General features: G+C 36.3%; 1 protein-coding gene and 1 long non-coding RNA gene across 6 annotated transcripts; both read left to right on the plus strand.

Annotated features, from left to right (window-relative positions):
• The first annotated feature begins 2,060 nt into the window (after nucleotides 1-2,060).
• On the plus strand, nucleotides 2,061-13,478 carry LOC106879304 (uncharacterized). 5 transcript variants are annotated; one of them, XR_016237840.1, is made up of 4 exons: nucleotides 2,061-2,172; nucleotides 6,040-6,235; nucleotides 6,434-6,534; nucleotides 7,558-13,478. It is a non-coding gene; the product is annotated as an uncharacterized LOC106879304 (long non-coding RNA). The 5 variants fall into 5 exon arrangements; XR_016237843.1 differs by lacking the exon at nucleotides 2,061-2,172 and adding an exon at nucleotides 2,192-2,323 and having other exon boundaries at nucleotides 7,542-13,478; XR_016237841.1 differs by lacking the exon at nucleotides 2,061-2,172 and adding an exon at nucleotides 2,304-2,323.
• A 1,764-nt stretch (nucleotides 13,479-15,242) lies between these two features.
• Nucleotides 15,243-19,305, plus strand: LOC106879298 (uncharacterized). Its single transcript, XM_052975482.2, has 2 exons — nucleotides 15,243-15,361; nucleotides 17,109-19,305. Exon 2 carries the CDS (start codon nucleotides 17,450-17,452, stop codon nucleotides 18,626-18,628), a length of 1,179 nt encoding a protein of 392 aa, XP_052831442.1. The 5' UTR covers nucleotides 15,243-15,361; nucleotides 17,109-17,449; the 3' UTR covers nucleotides 18,629-19,305.
• Nucleotides 19,306-21,140: the final 1,835 nt, after the last annotated feature.

Below are 21,140 nucleotides of genomic sequence, written 5' to 3' on the forward strand. Positions count from 1 at the left end.
CTGTTTTTTTCATCCACCTCTCTTACTCATAACATAGAGATGTTTACCTTTTTTCTACACTTCTGGTCCAGACCATTCCACTGCAAGACTAATGATAACAGTAGTCATTGCCTGGAGGAATTGATTCACATCATCTTTGGTTGTTGCTTCAAAGATGTAGTCACCATCTTTATCAGTCTGTCATCACTTTTCCTCCTTGATATTTTGAGGTTACTTTACCCAACAGCGTTCTGGGACTTGTGACAGGAGGTTCCATAAACTGTGGGTTGACTTGCCTGGCTCCTTCTACACCTTGCTAGGATCAGTTCCTAATGAGTTCCAGTGATACTTGTGCCATCTTCATACATTTCATCTTGGCCTGATACATCTTCAGGCTACACAGATTCTTAATGTTTAATTATTCATTTCACACGATAGTTCAATAAATGTAATTTATTCAGTTCAAGGGCTACTGATATCAAATGTAAGATAATTTGACCAGATTTTGCAATTAATGCCATTTAAATCAGTTGCTTGCATACCCTATTAGACCATACTGTTAAGGTTGCCAATTTGAAATTCATTAATTAACAACCAATACAATGTGACATCTCTAAATCATTGGAACCAATGCTATCTTTACCAATATTTAAGAGTTTATGTGCTGTTGACAGGAATCCATCATAATTGTTTTAACAGACATTTGAATGATGCGTGAAACTAAACGCATGTTATTCTTTTGATCTCCATTTACTTCTCAATTTATAACTGTAGCGGGCTGGATAAAAGATATGATATCAGGTCGATATGATGTAGCCCACTACTGAATGTAGCATGTAGATGTAACACTTCAAGGTTCTCGCGTTGAAGTAACCAGTAAACATCAAAAAATCAAGACCAAGAAGGAAGAAATATTATTTACATGTGTTTATTTGTTTGCCCAACAGGTAGTTAAAGAGACAGTAGCTCTTCTAGTGATAGTGACAAGGTTGGCTCAATGGTTAGTAGTGTAGAAAAAGGTTGTCTGTCAGTAGAGAGTGAAAGAGTAAGGAATGCACGGTGCTGACTAGAAAGGATAGAGGTGGCATCATCTTTCTTGTGGCCGAGGAAAGTGCTGCTCTTGGTCATGGCTGACAGAAAAGTGTTGCTCCTTGGTCTGACTGACACAAAAGAGGAAGAGATCGGAAATTCTCTCTGTTATATAGATTATGGTCAGTAATGTAGTTCAAACCCTAAACAAAGGACTGACCTTTCCTTGACCAGCACAGATCGTAGGGGGTCGAGTGTTTCCTCATCCATTATCTGGTGTGGAGGGGATTTCCCGCTCGTTTTGACAAGCAACAAGCGGGTGGATTTGGTTTCAAATCTCAGGCAGGGTCAAGCTAGATCCCTACAATAACCATATAACATTTTCACTTAAGTTGTTACAATATTACAAATATTATGTTGTGGAAATTTACTTTATAATAAAGTTGAGATTTATAATGAAATAACTAAAATAATAAATAATAAGCAACAGCTTCGTTTTAATGACAGCTAGATGTGACATCTCTTTTTTTCAAGAGTAGTCTTCACAAATTTCTAAATTTCTCATCCACTTCTGACAGTTTTAATTATCTCTCCCTGATTCTTACAGGGACCTTGGTACACGAGTACCAAGGAAGGACACTTTGGGTGACGAAGTCAGAGGTATACCATTTTACCACGTTTAAAAAGAAATGTATCTGAAGATGCGATGGTCACGACAAGAATGCTTTTAATCATATTCTGCTGAAGGAGAACTGACCTCAGGTTAAACAAACAAATTATTTGTACCAAAGAAGACGGCTGTAGTATACTGTAAAATAAAAAAAATCATCCATAGTAGCCAAACTAATACAAAACACCATAAGAACATTATTACAATTACGTAATACTTTATTAATGCAGTAGTCACTCGTCGTGCTAGAAATAGCAGCCAGATTCTCTAAAACCACGCCCCTATCTTCTTAAAGTAAATTATACAATTTAGTTGAAAACCATTTATAATTTTCTGCTCCGAAAAATTCGATGTTTCTAGAGAGATATTCAGAACAAGTATCTGATATAGAAATTTAAAAATTACAAAGAATGTCACATGGACATTTACACAGAGGTAACGATAGAACTTCGTTTATCACACTGGTAGTGATTATTCGCTCCTACACTGATTTTGTAAGTCCCAGTAACTAATAGATTTTTAAATATTAATTACGTTTTTTACTAGCTTTTTCCTTTTTGCTCAAGGCATATACAATTTCATTTGCACCACACGTTTCTAAAACTACCAAATCAAAATATGTATGCTCCTGGAAGCTTGTTAACGGTAATATAATTAGATTCTACTAATTGTGAAAAAAAATTTCCTATTTTTAGACGTTCATTTAGAAAATCTTCATCGAAGTGTTGGACAAACACGTTCTTTGCAATATTAACCCTTTAAGACCGGGTGTGGCTTATTGACACACTGCTAAATTCTGAAGACGGCTGTGGTATATAAGCCACGTTTGCATTATAAGTTATTTGATTGATTATCATCTATCCCCCCCACCCTTTTTTTGCGTCTCGCATGAAAAAACTTGCTATTTATACCCGACTTCAAAGGGTTAATACATTTTGATATGATGAGACATCACTTTGGTAACAGTTTTATTTTCATATATACTTTTACACAGGCCTACTAAATGATCACAAGCATTAAACGAAGAAAGACTATATTCATAGACAAGTTCGCGTTCATCAAAAAAATTATTAACTAGAATTACTTTAATTGGAAATGACTTATGTTTTTTGTTTGGCAATAATAGCATAACAATATTGTCAAGAGGTTACGTCTACAAGCTGCAGTGCGTTAACCTGTCGTTTCGTTTCAAAAATTTTAAGCAGCGTCAGTTATACAATAATGACATGTAATTTGCATTTCTGGATACCCTTAAAAAGACTGAAGAGTCATGGTTGGGAGGCTTTTGATCGTATTGACTGCGCAATCAAGGTTTATCTGGGGCTAAACATTTGCAAAAGCGTCTTTAAAACAATTTCCCCACATTAAAAAACACATGCATGCAGAAATAGCTACACCGTCAATGGCCGTATTTACCCTCCTAAACACTACTGCTAGGCACACCACCAATAATAAAATGCAGAGGAACAGCAACTTTCAGGCTCTGATGGAGTACACCTTGCGTTCCTCTGCTGAGGATATCGACAGAATCTACAGAGATGAAAAAATAGACTGGGCAGTGTGCAACATGTCCAGGGTGTCACACAGCACTCCATACAATGAATCACTTAGTCGGCGTGTAAATTACTCCAGTGTCGCATGTTTCAGTTTTGTGAACGCTTCACTTTCCGCCATAACAAATCCGCTTTTTTTACATACCCACTGAAGTTTTACAACTTCATAAAATTTTCACTGTGTTAAAAAGTTCAATAATTTATTCGTTTCTATATTTTTTGTAAATGCTTAAGAAAAACGGTGACGCATGAACGACTTGTCGAGTGAAATTTGAGCTGTAAAGTGTCAATGGAAATTTTGCATCACTTCTAACATTTCAGCCTAGGAATTACATACCATAGGCTACTCCTGTAGTACTGACCTAGGGCTAAACAACAACGATCAGTTTATGTCACAGACCACCTGAACACCATTAGCCAATGAGAAACGACTTAACCGGTGTACACGGTGTCTCGATCAATTCTTTTCATTTCATTTCCTACCAGAACCCTGGAAGCTGTGCAGTTGATCAGCTTCAAATGACTGTTATACTTGTATACATGGTAATCAGTCAGATGTTAGGTTCATATAAAGATCTAACGCAAAACATTATGCTATTGTCTCCTGTGGGGATTTGTCATAAGATGAAATTTTAACGACATTGTGGGGTTTCATTTTGACCTTCTCACAATCCCACTCCATTGACATGTAAGTAATGTATACATATATAATAGTTGATTATTTATTTCATATTCTTATTCTATTTACGACTCGATTATTTAATCAAGTTGTAAACAGCTTTTATTGTTAATGTTTTTTTTTTATGATGAAAAGGCGTGATTTATATGAAATTACCTTCTGTGTCGATGTGAGGACATTGTTGGGTATGTGAGAGTGGAAGGAGGCCGCGGAAGAAAATTTACTTTGACGCAGTGCTACGATCAGCTTGGCTCGATTATAGAATGTTTTGCTTTCGTTTGTATATACGACTTTAATTATTATCCTCGAGTTTTAGTCTAAGCGTAAAAGAACGTACCTTTGCACCACATAAGGTACGGTGAAAGGTCAGCGTTAAGAAGTTTGAAAAACATTGGTTTTTAGGAGGAAAAAATGCGAATGTTTCAGAATGTGAGATATTATAAAATGACGAAAATACCGAAGAAACAAACATTTCATTTTAATCGTGACAGCCATTCCGACAATCTTTCGAATGTCAAAATGAATGATGGCCAAAATTCCTTCAGAATCGTAATTCTTGTTTGAAACACGGATACTGAAAATCGTAAGAAAGTGGGCATATAATTATGTATCCTTTTCCTTCCTCACGATGTAAGGGGTAGCTAATCCTAAACCCGCCGAATTTTAAAATTTGATACCATATCCTTTATTTCAGTTAGAGGATTGGCCACTTCACATGCAGTTTTTCGTTGGAAAATAAGCCGGAAGTGACGATAGTGATATATGAAAATTTCAAAGAGCACGTTTGGCAATTAATCGAAATAAGTTTCCGACTTCTCAAGATTTGTTTGTTAGTATGTATGTGTGTGGAATGTAGATAACAAAAACAATGTCGTATTTTAAACTTGAGAAAAGCCTTGCATATTTATAATGTAGGAGTTATGTATGTATGTATGAATTTTGTGCATATACATACATAACTCGCACATTATAAATATCCAAGGCTTTTTGCCAAGTTTAAAATGCGACATTTTGTTATTTACATTCTACACACAAAGGCATTCCTTCGTTACTGTTGCCCATACGGCATACAAAAATAGTATGTATATGTATGTGTGTAGAAAATGCTGTATTAGTGATATTTCATGTTTACAGTTGACAACACGTGCTGTCACGCACACGGAAAGTAACGAGCGAATCTTGACAAGTCTGAGACTTGACAACACGTGCTCTCAAGCACACGGAAAGTAACGGGCGAACCTTGACAAGCCTGAGACTTATTCTGATTGATTGCCGTACGTCTGATATCTGATGGGTGCACTTACTATGTGGGTCTCGGCAACTTATATGTATTCATCAAATTGCCAAGCGTTCACTCAATTCTATTGATCCAAATGATGACAAAATCCATAGACATTAGAAGGGCGATGGATGTTAGCCAAAGGGAAACTTAGGTGAAAATTAGAAACTAGTGATGATTTATTTTCACCATATCTTCATGAGCATTAGTGACTACTGTCTTCCCACAAATGTGATTGTCTTCTTGTATAAAATATATGTACGATTTTCATGTTAAATATATGTTTATGTGTTGGATGCATTGGTACGCCGCATAGTTTTTCCATTAAACTACGAGATGTAACTGTCGCAATATACTTCAATTTTTTTGAAGAACAATTTACTTGCGTGATTTTACGACGTTAAACTGTTTGTTAACCCTGTGACCATGCTGAAGAATCGCCTTAAAGGATTTAGTCGAACAAATCTACCCTTATTCTATCGGTCGGCTTTAATGAACTGCAAAGTTACTGCTACGTAAGCAAACCAACACCAGTTGTCATGTGGTGGTGGTGACAAGCAAATACGAAAACTCACATATATACATGCATGATGGACTTACACTTTCCGCCTACGATTTTCACTCCCAAGTGATTGGTCTGCGTGAGAATGTAGTAGGAGACATATGAGGTGTCATGCAGCGGAACTGAATCCGAAGTCAGGTGGTTGCAAAGCGAGCTTCGAAATCACAGACATCGGTATAGTGATAGGAAACGAGTGTAAGAAAAATAATCCGTGATAATCGGCATGATTCGACAATTAAATGAAAGCGAAAAGGATTTTTCTCACAATCGCATTTTTTGTTTTTACAGATTATGTAAATTTTTGAGCAGAAAAGGAAGTGGACAAAGGAAGGTTTGATTGTGGAGCACTTCGCAATGCTGGTGAATATCAGCAATAGGACGGAATGTTCGTTTTTTAACCGAAAAGAAACGAAAATATTATCGTCAGCAAGTGTCAAAAAAAGAATTGCTGCTGGGGATATGAGTCCAATTCACAATTATATCAGTAAGTAAACTTTAAAACCGTTTTTTCTTTAGCCTTTTTTGGCATTCCTTCAATATAGATATCTTATGTCATTCCTTCCCAGCAGTTTTGATGGTGTGTTCGGTAAAATCCGTAAAAAGATTTTATGTATTTAATATTTTTGTTTTGATATACCACACATGCTTTGATGTTCAAGACCGACTTTTATTCTCTTGACAGCTACCGTCACCGACACGGTTATCCACATGAATAACACTAATCATGACATCCAGTCACAATTTACCACCAATTCAACTGATGTTTGTTGAAATGGATTTGAGGTATTTGTTGTTAGTTATTTTTTTTGACCTTATGTTACTCATCTCTTTATCAGTTTAATTTTCCATTTTGTTTGAAGTGTCATAAAATTAGTAGCATTCTTGAAAGTAGCCTGTTTTTGATCATAGATTTGTCCAGTCAGATCTGTCTTGGGCCTAAACAATGATAAAGGTGAATCTAGATGGCTAAAAGAAGAAAGATGTGGTCATGGCTGAAATATTTTTCATCATAGGCCAATGAGTTAACATCATTTAACGTCCTTTTACATGGGTCAGGCAAAATTTGTTGAAGCAGATTTTCTATGGCCAGACGCCCTTCCTGTCACCAACAGTCACCTGTTTCTTAGTAAGGTAACATTCCCTAGGCCAGACATTTTCCATGGAAGACTGGAAACAAAACATCACTTGCATGACAATGATGCTTATTTACAACCATCACTTGTCATGACATGTTCTAAGTCCTGAATTGAAGAAACTGAAAGAAGCACATCATATATGTATGTGAGATTGTTTGTGTCTCCTTGTCTTAACATTGTGTGATTGTTATAACTGAATGTCATTTCCAAAATTCTAAAACAATGCCTAATCATGGATAAATATTGCTTTGCTTGGAAACAGGAAGGGCATCCAGTCATAGAAAATCTGTCTTAACTCCATCTGAACTAAATAAGCATGGAAAAGGAATGTTAAAGCGATGATATATATAAATATCTATGATGAGCTCTTTTCAGTTTTTACCTATCATATCCACTCAGAAGACTTTGGTTGGCTTGGGGCTATAATAGAAAATGTCCAAGATGCTGTGAAGTGAGACTGAACCTGAGACCACATGGGCAGTCTGAAAGTCTATGTATAATCTACAAATACATTGACTTCACACAAAGTTGTACAGTGTAATTTTAATAAATCGTAAAATTCAGTTGTTCAGATAAAAAATTGATCAGTATTGAAATGTAAAATTTCCATTGTTTAATCTCTACTTTTTATTTATCCTCTATATCTTATATTAGTTTTCTATTCTTTCAGAATATCTGATGACATTGGCAGAAACAATATTTGCTCTGGGTGAGATTATTTGCAAAATATCTCTCTTCATTGTTCAGAATGTTGACAAGCTGATTTTGCATTCTAATTAAACTTGGACAACATTAGAAAGGAATTTGCTACATTTTCAGGCTTCGGAATAGATCACAGTTGGTTAAGATAGAGGTGTAAAAACATCATACCTATATGATACTGTTGAAAGTCATCCTTTTAAAAAGGTAACTTAACTACTCTCAAATGTATTTATACAAGAGAAAGACCATATCACTATGGTAAGTCGTTCTCTGCAAGATATAGGCTAATTAGCTTTAGATATTCATAGATAGTGAGATTATATCATTATTTTGTTATATAGTATGGATAATAATAATAAGAATGAGATGATTATTTTTCAGTCCACTAAATGCTTTATGTCCTTCAATCCCCTGTTTCCTGTGGTTAAGTGGTTTTCACATTTTCATCAACATTTGTGAAGTCTGCCACTGTAGAAATAGTAGGAATGATATCCTGTATCCCAAGGAAATGTTGCCCTCGTCATTGTCATCAACTGGTCTTGTCTTCCTTTGTGCTCTGATTCTGGTTTCTCGAAACCTGCATCATTACACACAGTTCTCTATGGAATTTGCTGTGGTGTCTTTCCTTGCTGTCTTTGATATGTACAATGCATCAAGGACATTCAGTTTGTCCTCTTCACTGAAGTTTTCAGCATCTGGAAACATCATTGAGGTGTACATCTGAAAACTAACTAGCTTACAAGCAACAACAAACTAGCTTACAAACAACAACAAACTAGCTTACAAACAACAACAAACTTTCTGTATGTCTTAATAATTCCCTGATTGCATGGTTGGTACATGCTTATTGTACTGAGAAGCAGTCTTGTAACTGTGTTAAGGTGATGAATATTTTTGGAGCATGCAATTATTGACGATGGGCATCACTTTTTGTACTTCATGCTGAAACAATTGATCCAATTACTTAACCGTAATCAATTAGATTGTGGACACAATTCATGCCTCCTGTTGTGTTTGTAGGCCAGAGGCAACCTTTGGGCATTCTTGAAGTACCACAGGCTCTTAGATATTCCCTTGGCCAGTTGTGGTAACTTAGCATTGCTGTCCATGTTTTCAGCAAGGAGATGTATCAACTGGTCTTTGGTGATCTTCCTGTCAGTTCAAATTCTTCCTTTTAGTGCCAGTGTCTAATAACATATTTTCGGCTGTTAAAGACTGACTTGTCTCTTTCTACAATATGACCAACATGTCCAAGTCTAACTGGATTAGCAATAAAATACTCAGTCATTATATCACATAATTTTGCCAATTAACCATAGCTAATCCACATTCGCGTGTTTTTAGATGATGCAAATTCATATGACTACAGTCATTAATTATTTCTTCAAATTTCAATTTACTGGTTTCAAAGAATGTATTCTTTGTCATAATTATTTCTTTGTGACAGTCATTTCAATGATGTCACCAACACCTATCATTCTCATGAGGGTTATAGCAAAATGCCCCTTGGGGTGGTAGGAACTGGTTGTTTGGTGGCAAAAGAGTTATACATATCTGAGCAGGGAATTGAGGGTCAATGTAAATGATGAGATTCTCTGGTTGTCTGTTTTTGGCTTGTCACCTTTCATGTTGCTATAATGGTTGATAGTTCATAAATTTTGTCTTGCCATTGTAACAAGTCAATTGAAAGGGTTTTCCATACCTTGGGTCATCAGTGTTATTCTTTGTTAGGCATGGAGTTCATTTGGCTTGTTTCAAGGCTTCTTGATCCTCAATCTCAACAGACATCATTGGCCCAGTACACATTTTCTAGCTCTGTTTGGGTATGTTTGCAAACCCTGCTGCAGACTGTAGATTGAATTTCATTATTGCTCACATGGTTCAAGGTGCCACATGCCACAGCTATCATAATACCAGAATATACAGACATTGTGTTTCTGAGATTATCTATTTTCTCTCATCTGTATCCCACAATCCTGGTAATATGTGGTTTACACTACATCTTGTCCAATATATTAATGCTGACTTGTGACTGAGCTTCATCCCTAAACAATTAAGCTTGGTATGTCTTGATAAATATTGCTTACAACCAAGCTTAGAGAATGCCTTAATATCATAATATTTTAATTACCACTGTATATTTTGCAAACCCTTTAGTATCTCATTCAAGGCTTCTGCATTATCTCCCTAATAGGTTTGTGACTTGAATATATCTCAAAGTATATTGGTGGAGGAATGGCGTAATCCAATAGGAACAGTAATCCGAGGTACAATAATTCCAGGAATTGGGCACTCCAAGTTTGCCTCTCCTGTGGCATAGTATGTCTGTACATCCCTCAGAGCCATGCTGATGTACTAGTGGCTGCACTTTTGCTTTTGTTGAAGTGCTGCTCTGAATCCTCCATCAGCTGTACTTCATGAGGGACTGTTTGGGTTGTAATTGTGTAGAATAACTGGTTCAACATTTTACAGCTTGTAATACAACATTTAGTTATTTTCTCCATGGCCATTGGTTACATTTTGTATCTGTCAATGCTTTTCCAATTTATGACATTGTTGTCAGCAATACATCACCCCTACCAAAGCTCACTGTAGTTTTTACTGAAACGTTTCTGATGAATACATCCAATTTAAAGAATAGACAAAGTCATTTGAATTGTCTGTAGGACCTTTGCGATATGGTAAACTCTGTTACTTGAATATGCCAATACCCTGGGCATAATCTATCAAGGTAAAATACTCTTGCATCTTTAGGATAGGCATCCTTTATAATTGCTACAAAATAAAATTCGTATTTCAGAGCTGAGTTCTGAACTTTGAAGTTCATGTATACTCTTAGTTTGCCATGAGTTCATTTCTGTAGTTCAGCCTTAATTGGAACTTGATGGGCTGGGCCACATTGTCTGTCTCTAGTTTCTGTATTCCTTGCTATTGTACCTACACCATCCTTGAATACTTTTTGTTTATGCTACTTGGACTGCAGTTGTCAGCCTGGTTAATAACCATAAATTCCACATGGTGTGCAACAATGAGATCTATAATGCAGACTAAATTGAAATGAACATTGTGGAACTACTTTGTGTTGTTTTCCATTTGTTGGATCAATCATCTTCACTTTGGCTGTACCAAATGGTTCCTCTTTTATCATGATTGAAATACAGTGGAAAGCAGTTCTAAACATGTACCTTCAGGCAATTGATTTTGGTCTACAGTACTAACTTCTGGCCTGTTTTTAGCTTGCTTGTTGTCTGCAATAATGCTAACTTGTACTTCCTGAGGGACTGTTTGAGTCATAATTGTGCAAAATAACTGGTTCAACAGTTCTTTTCAAAATTACTTTGTCTTCAAAAGTTTACAGCTTGTAATACAACACTTAGTTATTTTCTCCATGTCCATTGGTTACCTGATGTATACCCTCTTGCTGTATTTTCTCTGGAACCTTTTAACACATTGTTTTCTTCAGCAAGTTTCTATGACTGCCTCAGTGGCCTTCATGAAGTTTCTGTTTTTACTATGGTTAAGCCAGTGCAAAAGTGTTCCTTTGCTACTCAAATATTTTTGGAAGATTCCTTATCATTATACATATTGATGGACTTGAGAGTTTTAATTTTGTTCAAGAATTGTGTGTTATATCATTTACTTCAATATCTGTGGTAAATGATTCTCTGCTGGGAGTGTCTTAACATACAAGTTGATTCATATTGGAAAAGGATCATATTGCTGTGATATCTGTGGTAAATCATTATCTGAAAGAAGTAAATGAATTACTTTATCTATAACAAGAGAGCAACCATATTGCTGTGATATCTATGGTAAATCATTCTCTTGAAATAGTGACTTAACAAACAAGCATAAAGCTGTTATGAACAAGTCACTTTACTATACATGTATATATTTATACAAAAGAGTAACCATATCAATACTAAAGGTCATTCTTTGCCAAGAGAATATCTTGTATATCCATTGATGTATTCATACAGTAAAGAAGATATAACAGTGAGCTAACAAACTCTTCATACCATTGTGATAATTTTGGAAAAGCGTTTTATCAGAATACTCATATTCTATGTAACATGTTTCCAGAAGGGAGAAAATATACTATTGATTTATTTGATAATGGGATAACCACTCTAGTCATGTTAAAATGAGTCATTATATGCCATAATAAGATACACCTATGTTATATTCTGGTTTAAATTTCATTATGCATATTTTCCATTGTCTTTTCTTTGGAAGCACACAGTCTAAGTACTTGGACGAGTTGCCAGCAAATGCCTGAAGATCAGTTATTTCTTCAGATAAGCCAATGACAATTACTTTATGTGCACCAGTTTCAGTAGCTTTCTCAATGCACCTAAATTCAACAAGGGCTGCAGGCAAATTTTTAAGCAAGGCATTCCAATATGATCACTGATTGTGAGGTTCTAATACAAATTTTTGTTTTAATATCCATTATTTCTAGGCTTAGGTCAGAAACCAGTTGTCAAATTTCTGCAACTTCTGTATCAATGATTGGTTTTTGCTGTTACTTTTGCTCAACAGTAATGGTAGTGGAAGACACACAGGCCAGGCACTGCAAGGACCAATTTGGTAGCTCAACCATTTCTCACTGTCATAGAATTATGGTATCCCTCTTTTTGACCTGAAATCATTCTAAAGTCTGAACCATTGAGGGCAGACAGAAACATGACGTTTACCACATTCAACATCTATTTTGTAAAGAGTTCTCAGGTTTTGTGCTCAGATGACACGTGGTAAACATTATGTAACAGGTTTTAAGTACGTGGACACCCTTTGAATCTGGTGCAAACTGATAAACTAAGTTCAGTTTTTCAATTTAGTAGGTTACCTTGATGTTTTAATATTTTGTACTGTTTGGTGTAGCCATACCTTCTATTAGAATATGATGGGGCCCTCCTCTGTTCCACGTAATCTCAAATTCAGGATTACTGTTCCTTATTTCACACACTTTCTCTGCGAGGGATTGGCTGGTAGCTTTATAACAATGTTTAAGAGACGAGAGGTGATTACACAGTCTTGATTTATGATGGTGGTTGAAGCAAATAGCTTGATGTAGTGGTGGTGGATAAGGGTAGTAACAATTGAAAGGGATCAAAGAAATGCTGATATTTAGACTAGAGACTGGAAAGTCAGGTTTCATATCTCCTCAAAGAATATTGATGCAATTTGTCTAATTTCATCACTTATGGCATGATTCCCTCCTGACTAAGGGGAAGGTGAATGGGTGGTATAGCTTAGGAATTATCACCATCACCCCCAAGTCCCTCGGCTTCACCCAGCATTGGCATATTCTGATTTATTGGGGAACTGCTCTTCTGTCACTCACCCATTATATCTTGTTGCTGTTACTATTGCACTACTTTATCCTCACAGACATTGACTAAACTGAACACGTTTGTGGGAATGATATACCACATTTCACAGTGATAGGGATTTTCTTTTGTATGAATACGTTTGTGAGTAGTTAGATTATCCTTTTGAGAAAATGACTTTTTACAGATTTCATAATTGTATGATGTAATCTTTTAGGCATATTTTTAGAGAAAAAAAATCAAGCCTTTCAACTGTGTTTTACGTTTATCCTCATTCTTCCATCCTTTAGGATTCAACAAAATAAAGTACCAGTCTAAAAAATGTGGGTTGACAGAGTTGTTAGTGTCAAACTTAAATGTATTGCAGCATTTAATCATGGTCTGATATATTGAGTTTAACTTCCACTGAGGTCAACTATGCCTTTTGTCCTTCTGGGATAAATAAAGTCAATGTAATTGACTGATCCTTTCCCTGAAATTTCTGGCCTTGTGTCTAATTTTGAAGACTGATTAAAATTATGTTTTATTGAATAATAAAAATATGTTTTTGAAATAATTTGAGTTTGTTGCTTTTTTACTGAGGTTGATAATTTAGTGTCTCATCAACAACATTGTTCTACATTTTGCATGCTAAATTTAGGAAAACCAACAGAAACAACTTTTCCAGAGTATTAAAAATATTAACCATTTGCTTGTCCTATGTATCACATGTGGTACACAACATAATTTCCCTGGCATCCATGTATCACGTATGGTACACATTCCCAACTTTTTTCAAATACCAGAGTAACTTGGGACTTTTTTTTATGTTAAGAAAAAAAAAGGGACTAACTAAAAGTCTGGAAGCAAGTATGGACGTTTAGGATGAACTTACAAAAATGCTTTGGACTGGCAAAGGGTTAATAAGATAGTGTCTTTGAAATCAAGTTCCTGGACTATTCATTATTATTCGTTTGAATCCATTGTGTTGCTCCATTGAAAAACAGCACATGATTTTGCTTATTCTTGTATCTGGTCACTGCACCATGCTCAGGTGCTACCTTTAAAGGATAGAACATTCACAGCAAATATGGTTGAATTATTTGCTCAAGAGCAGCAACACTTTTTACACAAAATTTCTCAAGGGCATGGGCCCACATTTGAGTGACATAAAACAACAAACTTTTGATAAATTATCATCATCATTTAACATCAGTTGTCCATGCTGGTGGCATGGGTTTGGCCAGAGCTGGCCAGCTGCACCAGACTCCAGTCTTTAGAATGGTTTCTATATCTGGATGCCCTAACACAGTGTGCTGGGTGCTTTTACATGGCACTGCACAGGTGCTTTTCACCACCAGAGGGACTGGTCTTAACACTTCTGCAGCAAAGCATGAGTCTTCTTCTGTAGAGCAAAGTGCCAGGCATCTCAGTCCTTTGTCATCTCACCTGAAATGTTAAGCATCCTGATCGTTCTTCAATACTTCACGCTGTACAGTTATTAAGGTGAGTCTGTAAATTTGGTAGATGCTCTTGTCACAAGGAGCTAAAGGATAGGCCAACATTTTATAAATTATCTTTCATGCATTATCAACCGTCATTGCCAGAGCACCAGCTGTCTGGCTTCCGTGCCAGTGGCACGTAAATGGCACCATTTGAGCGTGATCGTTACCAACGTCGCCTTTCTGGCACGTGAAAAGACATTCGAGCAAGATCGTTGCCAGTGCCGCTGGACTGGCTCCTGTGCAGGTGGCACGTAAAATACACCATTTCGAGCGTGACCGTTGCCGGTACCTCCTGACTGGCCTTCGTGCCGGTGGCACGTAAAAGCACCCACTACACTCTCGGAGTGGTTGGCATTAGGAAGGGCATCCAACTGTAGAAACCATGCCAAACCAGATTGGAGTCTGGTGTAGCCATCTGGTTCACCAGTCCTCAGTCAAATCGTCCAACCCGTGCTAGCATGGAAAGCGAACGTTAAACGATGATGATGAAACTATTTCTAATCACTTCTCGACTTTTTAATTCCCCACTGCATTACATCGCTCAATATCGTTTTAAACTGTTTCGTGTGTGTGGGGGTTCATAGTGTGGATCTCAGAGATTACGATTCTGATAGAAAAAAAAATTTCAATTTCAATTATTTTTCAAAATATCAATACTGATTGCTGACGATAATTTTCCTCACTTTCAATTTGTGATCATAGACCGAAAGAATGCCAAAGAAACCTAAACATTGTTATTCACACTCATCGTAATCTTACACGGTGAAAAGATATTCAATCGGAGGAAATAGTTGAAATAACCAAAAATACTAGGAAATTAACATCAAGTGATATAACAGATCTCCGCCGAAAAAAGAAGTCATATAAAGGGAAATAATTAGCACACCTTAAAACATTAATCAATTTCAATCTTATTCCTCTCAAGCACTTGTTCATTGCTGTTTATCTGATAACGGTAAGTTGACGGATATTTACTTAAAGGCTTTGATAATGTGTGTAAATAATTAAATAAACGACTTACAGTATTTATAGCAGAGTGAAAAATGTTACACTTGAAAAGAGATTTCTACTTCCTGTGTATAGAAACTCAAATGTTGAGATGATTTTAGTATTTTGTATATGACTTAAAAGTGAATTCGAGCTATTTTATATGTATAAGTATCAGCTTGACGCTATAGTACAATGTAGTCTCTACCGATTTACTTTGTTGAATACTTTCCTTTGATATTGGCTTCTTAATCTTATAACTTTTAATAGAAGACACTGTTTGTATTATCTTGGCTAAAATCAAAATCTCACAGGAGCCAACCTCTACAAGATCGTTATTTAACAAAATTGATTGTCGTCCATTAATGTTTAAATAAGTTAAGTTCATAACGATACATGAGTGAATGTTAGCAAGTTTGACAATCTTACGATACGAGTCCTAAATATCGGCCTTTACCGTAAACGTATCGAAAAATCGCCGAAAGTTTTTATAATCTGCATATTTAGCAGGTATGGCAGTGTGTTTAAGATGCTCGCTTTGTAATCACCTGGTTTTGGGTTCTGTCACACTGCGAGGGAAATTGGGCAAGTGTCTTATATAGCTCCGGGTCGAACAATATCTTGTGAGTGAATTTGATACTCGGAATTTGGTGTTGAAGACCATCGTGCGTATATGTACGAGTGTTTATATCCCTCCCACCCTTCATAGCTTGACGACCAGTGTCGGTTTGTTTATGTCCCCATAACTGGTTTGGTAAAAGAAACCAATAGATAAGTACCAAACTTTAAAAAATAACTACTGGGATGGATTTGTTCGATGTCGTGCTCCAGCACAGCTGAAGTCCAATGATTAAAGAAATGATAAAATGTATCTTTCCCTGCCATTTGTTTATCATTAACTAATCTTTACGTAAGTTTCCTTATCTTATCTTTAGGTAAGTTAATGATCCAGCTATACTGTAACTAGTACTTAATATGCAACCTTCATTATACTTTCTGAACACGGTACATAGGAAATCACATTCAAGTAACTGTAGAATATTGTATATTTATTGGGAGTGGCAAAATGGAATTGTTTAGATAGTAATTAATTCTGCCGACATCTAAAAATCAAAACATGTTAGTGTTAATATATTTCATTATCAAGGTACTGAAAGGCAGCAAGCTGACAGAATTGTTTATATGATGGACAAAATGAGCAAAGCACTTCATCTGTTGCTCTGGTCCAGTCAACTGGTAAAAATAATTAATCTCGTGACAGATCAGCATCCTATCCAGGAGGGGAATTTAAACGCCATGGAAACCGTCATGAGTTGGCATAACTTGAGAAGGTAGCCTTACCATACATTACATTACATTACCATCTTGAAAAGAGTTGGGTACATTTGTATAATGTAGTTCAAGATATACAATGCTTGAGAGAAGGCTAGGATGGTTATGGATGAAATACACTTGTTTATGCACCTGCTCAATCAAGGCTAGCCTGAAGCAAAAAAACAACAACAACAGCTAATAATATTTCCACAAAACAATTTCTCTATAACTTTGTAATTTAATTTTATGCAATTTGAAGGTCTAGAAATATGTATAGTTATCTGATATAATTTTAATGACAAATTAAAAAGGTACACTTTATCAATATAAAAATGTAATAAAATTCCCACAGTTGATTCAAGTATTCTCTATATCTTATACTGTTTTTCCTGTCATTTCAGAACATCAGCTGACATTCACATTTAAAATTTTTAAATTCAGATGTCTCAATAATATTTACACTGCTTTAGATACTGAAGAATGCTATTGTACAGAACAAATAGACCCATGTTTATATAAATTCATTTGTACAATTACGTGTATTTCCTGTGAACTTAGATTAACAGCAGAATTCCTCTGCTCAAAAGACTGCAGCATGTGCAAAATGGCTCTGCTTTCTAATTAATCTTGGACAAATTTACAAAGTAGTTCTCAGCATCTAGCAGAAGGAATATTTGTTTGGAGTATAATATAAAAGAAAACAAGAAATATATCCATATTTTGAAGGGAGAGAAGGAAAAATATGGAAAATGAATTCTGTGGCAACAATGTTCAGAATAAAACAGAACCTGAAATGAGTGATTTTCATGATGAAATACTGCAAAAAATAAGAAAGACATCATACAAAACATCTCATAAAAGTGTCTTATCTATTCACAAATGTATTCGTGTGGGCGAAAGAACATATCATTGTAATATCTGTGGTAAATCATGCTCTACAAGTAGTAACTTGACTACTCACAAACGTATTCATACAGGAGAGAAGCCATATTGCTGTGATATTTGTGGTGAATCGTTTTCTCAAGGAAGTAACTTAATTAAACATAAACGTATACATACAGGAGAAAAACCATTCCACTGTGATATCTGTGGCAGATCATTTTCTGATACAGGCAACTTAACTGTACACAAGCGCATTCATACAGGAGAAAGACCGTATCACTGTGATATCTGTGGTAAATCTTTTTCTGCAAGTAGTGATTTAACGAAGCACAAACGCTTTCATACAGGAGAAAAGCCATATCGCTGTGATATTTGTGGTAAATCATTCTCTGGAAGTAGTGAATTAATTAGACACAAACGCATTCATACAGGAGAGAAACCATACCAGTGTGATATGTGTGGTAAATCATTTTCTCAGACAGGTAGCTTAACTACTCACAAACATATTCACATGGAAGGGAAGCTGTATCACTGTGATATCTGTGGTAAAACGTTCTCTTTAAGTAATAAGTTAAGAAACCATTTACTTATCCATGCAGGAGAAGACCCCTTTTGCTGTGATGTCTGTGGTAAATCATTCTTTTTCAGAAATCAATTCACCACTCACAGACATATGCATAGAGGAGAGAAACTATATCAGTGTGATATTTGTGTTAAATCTTTCTCTGTAATTGCCCACTTAACTTCTCACAAACGTGTTCATACAGGAGAGAAGCCATATCAGTGTGTTATCTGTGGTAAATCATTCTCTCTAAGTGGTGACTTAAGTAAGCACAAACGTACTCACACAGGAGAGAAGCCATATCACTGTGATATATGTGGAAAACAATTTGCTGTCACTAGTCACTTAACTACTCACAAACGCATTCACACAGGTGAGAAGCCATATCATTGTGACATCTGTGATAAATCTTTCTCACGAAATCATCATTTGTCTGCACACAAAAACATTCATTCAAGAGAAAAACTATATCACTGATATCTATGGCAAATGATTGTCTTAAAAGGTTGAGATTTAACTATACACAAACACATTCATATATAATTCATATCACTGGTATTAGTGTTAAAATCATTCTTTCAGTGACATATTAACTACTCATAAGTACATTTATACAAAAAAGGAAGCATACTACTGTGGTAAATGATACTCTATTTGGAATCACTTTACTACATGTGTTTGTATTCGTTCAAACTATTTAAACAATAAATTAGAGCAACAAAGGTAGTATTAATATAGCCTCTGATGTGCATAAAAGCACATCTTAGCTATTGCCAGCAGAAGACAATCACTGCTACTTCTGCTGTTCAGACTATGATTGAAAAGGTGATATGAGGCCGAAACAACCTGATTTGGTAGTCCAAGCAGCTGAAGTAGTGGTGATTGTCTACTGCTGGCAATAGGTATGACGTGCTTTCATGCACCAAATAACCATAGAGTTTTTTCTCTTGGTATACATAGCAGTCTTTGTTCTAATGCAATTAAGTGATGAATATTTTAATTATTTAAAGAATTTGTGTGTTACTATAAATACTTGTATACTGGAAGGAAAAAATAACTGATAATTTCCCCACAATTCATTTAACTATAGTGATATCAACTTTGAAGAGATAACCGAACATTATTATGTTTTTAATAAAAAGATTCTTTCTAAATACTTGTGTACATATTTTTTTGAATGAAGAAAATATACTGTTTATATATTCAACAGATGGGTTGTTGTTGTTGTTGGCACTCCGTCGCTTCCGACGTCGAGGGTTCCAGTTGATCCGATCAACGGAACAGCCTGCTCATGAAATTGACGTGCAAGTGGCTGAGCACTCCACAGACACGTGTACCCATAACGTAGTTCTCGGGGATATTCAGCGTGACACAGAGTGTGACAAGGCTGACCCTTTGAATTACAGGCACAACAGAAACAGGAAGTAAGAGGGAGAGAAAGTTGTGGTGAAAGTGTACAGCAGGGTTCGCCACCATCACCTGCCGGAGCCTCGTGGAGTTTTTAGGTGTTTTCGCTCAATAAACACTCACAACACCCGGTTTGGGAATCGAAACCGCGATCCTATGACCGCGAGTCTGCAGCCCTAACCACTGGGCCATTGCGCCTCCTAACAAATGGGTACATAGTTGAGAAATGTACTGTCATAACTGATGAATACCATCACTGTGCAGTTAATATGAAAGTAAATATTCCATTTTTTTATATTCGGTTATATATATAACATTGCTATAAAATAGAATATGTTTGTTTTTATATTCAGTTATAATGAAAATAATTTTACACTAATCTGATGGGTTACTCTGTACTTTTGCAGAGTACAAATTCAATATTCTTAAACAAGAATATTGTTGACAGTGACTTCAGAGTGTCAGTCATCATTGGACTGCAGTGTATTGAAATTGATCTTAGCGTTATATAGTCTCTGTTGAGTTAACATCTTTCTTGGGTGTGTGGGTTTGAGTGGAGTGGTAGTTAGGTTTTTCACAACACACCCAAGGAAGATTTTAACTCAACAGGGACGATATAAAGCCAGATCAGCTTCAATACATCTTTCACCAAAATTTCAGGTTAATTTATGTTTCAAACATCAGTTTAATAATGACAGTTATTTTGAAAATAGAAACAAAGTTGGTTTATTTCAACAGGAATATGGTAATGAAATGGTTAAGGTGTCGGAGGATGTCATTGTTAATGGCTGTCTCCATTATTAGAAGTGAGTACAACAGAGCAATAGTTGGCATAGTTGCCTTTCATGGAATGGAGTACATTATAGCATGTTCCAAAAGATCAGAATAGATCTTAGAGATGGGAGAATTTGAAGAGTTTAGTCAATATAGGTGTGCGTGTGAGCTGCAATGTTTAAGGTGATGAAATGAACATGCCATGGGCAAATGGCCTTGTTGATATGAAGTGACTGACGGTAATTTTGCAATTGGTGATGAATCTGGATGGGTTGGAGAGGACATAGGTTTCAAGGAGATTTACCAAATATTTGCAATTTAGAGGAGGTTGAAAAGTAGCCAGTGCAAGTGGAAGTTTTCATCATCATCATCATCGTTTAACGTCCGCTTTCTATGCTAGCATGGGTTGGACGATTTGACTGAGGACTGGTGAAACCAGATGGCTACACCAGGCTCCAATCTGATCTGGCAGAGTTTCTACAGCTGGATGCCCTTCCTAACGCCAACCACTCCGAGAGTGTAGTGGGTGCTTTTACGTGCCACCGGCACGAAGGCCAGTCAGGAGGTACTGGCAACGGCCACGCTCGAAATGGTGTATCTTATGTGCTACCCGCACAAGAGCCAGTCCAGGGGCGCTGGCAACGATCTTGCTTGAAAGTCCTTACACATGCTGCGGGCACAAGTGCCAGAAAGGCGACGCTGGGCACAGGTGCCATCACAATTACGCTTTCGCTTGCCCCAATAAGTCTTCGCAAGCTGAGTTTCGTGTCCAATGAAGGAGACGACATTGGCATGGCCGCAGTCAAAA

The sequence above is a fragment of the Octopus bimaculoides genome, chromosome 21 (genome assembly GCF_046866305.1).
Source record: "Octopus bimaculoides isolate indiv1 chromosome 21, ASM4686630v1, whole genome shotgun sequence".
NCBI lineage: Eukaryota > Metazoa > Mollusca > Cephalopoda > Octopoda > Octopodidae > Octopus > Octopus bimaculoides.

Coding starts and splice junctions, on each gene's coding strand:
- LOC106879298 (XM_052975482.2), top strand. CDS start 17,450: ATGGAAAATGAATTCTGTGGCAACAATGTTCAGAATAAAACAGAACCT.